Source organism: Watersipora subatra, chromosome 5, assembly GCF_963576615.1.
Source record: "Watersipora subatra chromosome 5, tzWatSuba1.1, whole genome shotgun sequence".
Lineage (NCBI taxonomy): Eukaryota > Metazoa > Bryozoa > Gymnolaemata > Cheilostomatida > Watersiporidae > Watersipora > Watersipora subatra.
In genome coordinates this window covers 17,438,004-17,443,345 of record NC_088712.1, presented here as the reverse complement: position 1 = coordinate 17,443,345, position 5,342 = coordinate 17,438,004, and the positions used below count along the sequence as shown (strand labels likewise).

At 33.0% G+C, this 5,342-nt stretch overlaps 1 protein-coding gene across 1 annotated transcript; it reads left to right on the top strand.

Annotated features, from left to right (window-relative positions):
* Nucleotides 1-788: 788 nt before the first annotated feature.
* On the top strand, nt 789-4,986 carry LOC137397151 (angiopoietin-related protein 1-like). The gene is made up of 5 exons (XM_068083440.1): nt 789-840; nt 938-1,156; nt 1,850-1,986; nt 3,587-3,713; nt 4,853-4,986. The coding sequence occupies exons 1-5, from the start codon at nt 789-791 to the stop codon at nt 4,984-4,986; spliced, it is 669 nt and encodes a 222-aa protein (XP_067939541.1).
* Nucleotides 4,987-5,342: the final 356 nt, after the last annotated feature.

The window sequence follows — 5,342 nt, the reverse complement described above, 5'->3', positions numbered from 1 at the left end:
TTTGATTAGATTTCATCAGAAATCATTTCCCTAAAGTATTTAGTATTTTTAGGGCCCCATGGAAATAACCTTTCTGTGTCACACTTACTTTGCAAAGATAGTTCATTAAGTAAATTGGCTTATTTCAACTTTCTGAACAAGATATGATCTTGCTAGCTGCTTGTCAGCCATTTTACATTTACAAAAAATGATAAGACCTCATCATCGAGTGACACACTCAAAAAAGTGACAAGACTTTTTCACTTGGCCTTCCGTATTTTCAATCACTTCATATGCATAAATTTCATAGTAAAGCCTCGTCTTTGCTCTTTATAAATTGAAAAGATTTGGAGATTTGTGTAGATTGAAATCAGTTTATTTTTCTGACATAGTCATTACATTCGGTTATTGTTTTGTCATGAAATGTTCTCACGTAAATTGAAATATATATATATATATATATATATATATATATATGGCGTATATGAAAATAATCTAAGAATCGTCTACTGAAATAGAATTTTGCATTTTTGCAATGCGAAAAATTAAAAAAAAGTGTCTTATTTATTTACTGTATATGTTTGAGATAAACAGATAACACAATTGAGTAATGTATTACAAAGTTTATCAAGTTGAGGATTTTATTTGCATTTGAGCATTAAATAAATGAGTCACATTTCGGGGTCATGTAGACTTGGTAGGCTTTTGACTCTATTGTAGACTTTTCAGTTCTCTTTATAATTTTGGTATCTACATCAAAAATAATTGTTAATTAAATAAGCCTGAAAATATATTATATCACCAAATAGATGCTTAAAACATTTGGAAAAGCCAACCCAGAGTTTTTATCTAGTGTTTACGGTAACATTAGATCTCAAAGTTTTTGGTGAAAATAGTTATATGGCTTGATTGTAATTAAGCCGAAAAACCAGCCTATTAGTTTTGTTTTGCAATTCAGATTGCCAAGAGCTGTATGACCAAGGAAACAGACTTTCTGGAGTTTATCAAATCAACCCTTCTCGTATGGCTGGTGAACACTTTCCTGTCTGGTGCGAATTTATTGATAGCCATGGCTGGACCGTATTGCAGAAAAGATTCAATGGATATGTTGACTTTTTGAGAAATTGGACAGATTACCAAACAGGATTTGGTGATATAGATGGAGAATATTGGTTAGGTAAGTTGAAAGAGCAATCTAGATCAAAGCTTACAATGCCTTTCAATTTACACCAAAATCTCTGTTAGGCAGGGTAACTATGGTTATATATTTTATAATCCTAGATAATAATATTTAATCATTGTTGTACTAGATTACATATTTTAAATTGTGAATTATTTTTAATTGTATGTTATAGCAATTCTGTGGAAACTTTTGTGATGAATATCAGAGAAAATTGGTTTATTTAATCTCATTTGCAAGAAAAAAATGTATGAACTGGTGTAGAAAAATGTTTATAAACTTGTTTAAATCAGCGGCCACGATACAACAACTGCGTCTAAACTATATATAAATTGTCAGAAATATAAAAAAAAGTGTATATTAAAAATTTATTACGTTTCAACTATATGAAAGCTAAATCTTTTCAGTAATTTTCAATTGCCTAATTGTTACCTTATTTACTTGCTAAGTCAGTCACAACCAGTTGAAGATGTTTTAGCATTGCTTTATAACTTAGATATTTATTATATTACCAACTATCTAAAATTCCTTGTAGACAACAATGTATCAGTGACGCTGTCATTAAATTGCCGACTTGTTTAAATTCCAAATGAGCTTATAATTGATAACAGAGGAGTTCAATTATAGCAAAAACTTCCCCTCTTGTTTTGTAATATATTTTTAAATTATTCGTGAATAACTTTTTTGCAGGTTTAGAAAAAATTCATGCCTTGACCAGTGCAAACACAAAACTTTCCATTATTCTCAAAGCTGCTAACGGAGCTGCAGAGTCAGGAATCTGGCAGAGTTTTTATATAAATGACTCATCAGATGGTTACAGGCTAAAAGTAAGTATGTTACTGTTCTAGGTAATATAATTTGTGTAGAGTTTCAGCAGCGACTTTAAACAAGATGAATGTTACAGAAGAACATGGAACTGGCCGATGCATATCTTAATAATCAGACATCTTCAAACTCATTGCTTCATTATTTCTATATGAGTGCATTATTTCATTCTGCTAGAAGCTGCACTAACATATTGGCCTCAAAAGTTATTCATGAAAGTAGTTATTGCATTAAAGTCTTCTCTTGTAGGTTTCATATTACACTCGTTTATTGCAACCACTGAACAAATGTTTTTGGAAAGGTATTCACAAGTATGACTACTGCTATAAAAAGGTTGATATGTTTGTAAGTAAGGAACCTCTGTAAACCTAAACGTTAAATGTTTGGCCAATTGTGATTTGCGCAAAATCTCCAGGCAATTTGGAGTTAATAATGCAAGATATTGAAGAACTCTTTTATTATATATTCAAAAATTTTAGCTGATTTTATGATTTTTATAAAAGTAGATTAAAGCATTTGGTAAAATGTTATCTGATAGAAACACACAAATTAAAAAGCATCTATGATCACTATAATAACTTAAATACTACACATATTGTATATTTTGAATGTGTTGGTCAACTAAAACCGGTTTGGGTTTACTGTTAAAATTTGAAGGAGACAGGCCCAGATTCCCTGAGACAGCTGGGCGGCTAAGCCACCCCAACTTTTTAGTTATTGTCGGTGGCTGAGTACTAAGAATTGCAGTCCAAGCTGATTCACTTGGAATTTTGAACTACCATTTACTAGCGCTCTAGTGCGCTCTCGTGCGCTCTAGCGTGCTCTAGCGTGCTCTAGCGCTACTAGCAATGAAATGAAGAGGCTCACTAATCTAGTGTTGGTTTTGTCTGCCACTACTGCAGTGAGTGAGAGATCCTTTTCTGCATTGAAGCAAGTCAAAACATCGATGAGGAGCCATATGGGGCAGGCTCGTCTAAATAATTGTTAATATTACACATATATAAAGATGTTAAAATAGATGAAAAACCAGTTGTGAAAGATTTCTGCCATGAACACATTGACAGAACAAGAGCTATTGTGATATATAAGTAATAGCTTTTGTTCTGTCAACGTCCTTTGCAGAAATCTGTTGTGTCATGCATGAGTCGTATATCGTTCGTTGAACGAAGAAAAAGTTTTACCTACCATGAGCCATACACAATATGTTTATGTATATTTTGATGCTTACAATTGATTGCATTTGTGCATACTTTGAGGGTTGTTGATGCTTCAAAGGTCCAGAGCTTTGAAGCAGTGCCCCAAACATCATTGGTGGCTCACACTGCATCCCAAACCCCCAAGTGTTCATAACTAGTCGCCTAGCATTTGCACCCCCACATTACAACCGGGGAATAGAGGCCTGGAAGGAAAAGCAAAAACTTTCAATGTGTCATTTAATTTATTTCCGGAGAAAACTTGCATTTTTCTATATAAACAGGTAAATAATAATGTTAACCTAAAAGAGTTTGTTGGGTTGTCTCCATAACTCAATAGCAAAACAGAGAGTTGTAATACATTAATTGTATTGTTTATTATACAAATTACACATCGCTTTACTAACAGATTAGTAATGATGGCTATCATGGAAGTTTAGGTGCCTTTTGTCTGGACTACCATAATGGGATGAAGTTCAGCACTCCTGATCATGATCAAGACCATAATGCTGACAACTGCGCTCAAGAATATAAAGGTCTGTTAGTTTCAGCTAGTTTTATCACTTCTTCGAAATCTCTTTTACTATTGTCTTTTAGAACTTGGTGTTCTTCCTAAAAAATATCTTTTGATAGTTCTTCAACACCATTTCTGCTTGCAAATTTAGAAAAACCTAATAAAAAGTTTGTAATTAAACTCCACTGAAATGTATTGAAAATACAAATAGCCAATGCTGCGCTTTACTCCATTCAAGGCTGTGCATGGATAAATCTTTTCTACTAACTTATTCCTCTGCGCTCAAGTTTTCTTTTCATATCAAAAAAGCAAATATTGGTCAATCAGTTAAAGCCCAGAAGCTGACTGACAGAGTTTTTGCTGTTTAAAAACTGATGAATAAAGCTTCGAGGTAGAACAATTTTTGCAGCGTTAATTATTCAGCACAGATCTACTCCCGACAGCATTTGTGGTCTCTTCGGCAAGTTTTCTTTGAAAAAAATAGAGAGCAGTGCATGCCTTATTGAGCCAAATCATGTCATAAGTTATGGCCAAGGAGGTAAATTATATCAAGTTATCTAGCTGGCCACAAAACCCTATGTCTGTCAACAATATCTTTAATAAGTTGATGCTGTTTACATTTCTGTACTAGCATGTTTATAATTCTTATTTATCTAGTAGTGTTTGCAAAAATTTGTGCAGAAATTTGTGCAGAAAGTGTTTGCTCTAGTAGAATGTCATCATTATACACAGCAAAAACTTTCAGTAACTTATTTTACAATCACACAACTGCTAGTTGGACTCACAAATAATTATTTGACATTTGTGTATTCTTTGTTTGGCCATAAATCTTTATTGTGTGCAAACTTTATCAAATTCCTGCAACTTTTCAACAAATTCAATAGAACCCGATATTGACTTTTCTCCTTTTTAATTTTAAGTGTACAATTCTCTATGTGTATTTAGAGTATGAACTTAGACAGCAAAAGTGCAATAATAATATTTTGAGTGTCATGGATGATACTAAAAATGTTGACATAGACCACAAGTTTAATGCAGTAAAAAAGAACGTGACGGTAAACGTATCAAATATTTATCTTATTCCAATCATAGTTTTCATTCAACCATTTTAAGCTATACATGTATCATATTTCAGTGTATTTCATTGTGACTGCATTGTAGGTGGCTGGTGGTACAATTCCTGCCTTTTTGTAATACTGAATAGAGTCTATGATAGTAATGGCTTGGGAGGGATAATGTGGAGTTGCAACCCAAACCAGTTCACTGAATCTGAGATGAGAGTCACCAGAGATTAGATGGCGTGCCGAGATTCTGTATAGTACAGCAGAAACCCTTCCTTTGAATAACCGATACTTTAAGTTATTAAATTGCAGCTTCTGCTTAGATCAGCTTTTGTCAACAAAAAAGAAGGATTTTGCTAAATATATTACAAAAAGCGTGGGAGACGCAGTTCTAAACTTTAAACAAATATATGTTGAAGATAATAATGCTAAAGCATTTGTGGCTGAATAAATGATAAAAGGATTTCAATGATTACTGCAAGAGACTGAGATTAAACTGCCTTGGTTTCTTATATAGTCAGTTCTTTGGTCATTGATTACTCGATTGATGGAGCAACAAGCTATTATAGCAAATAACTCTTTTAAAAGCA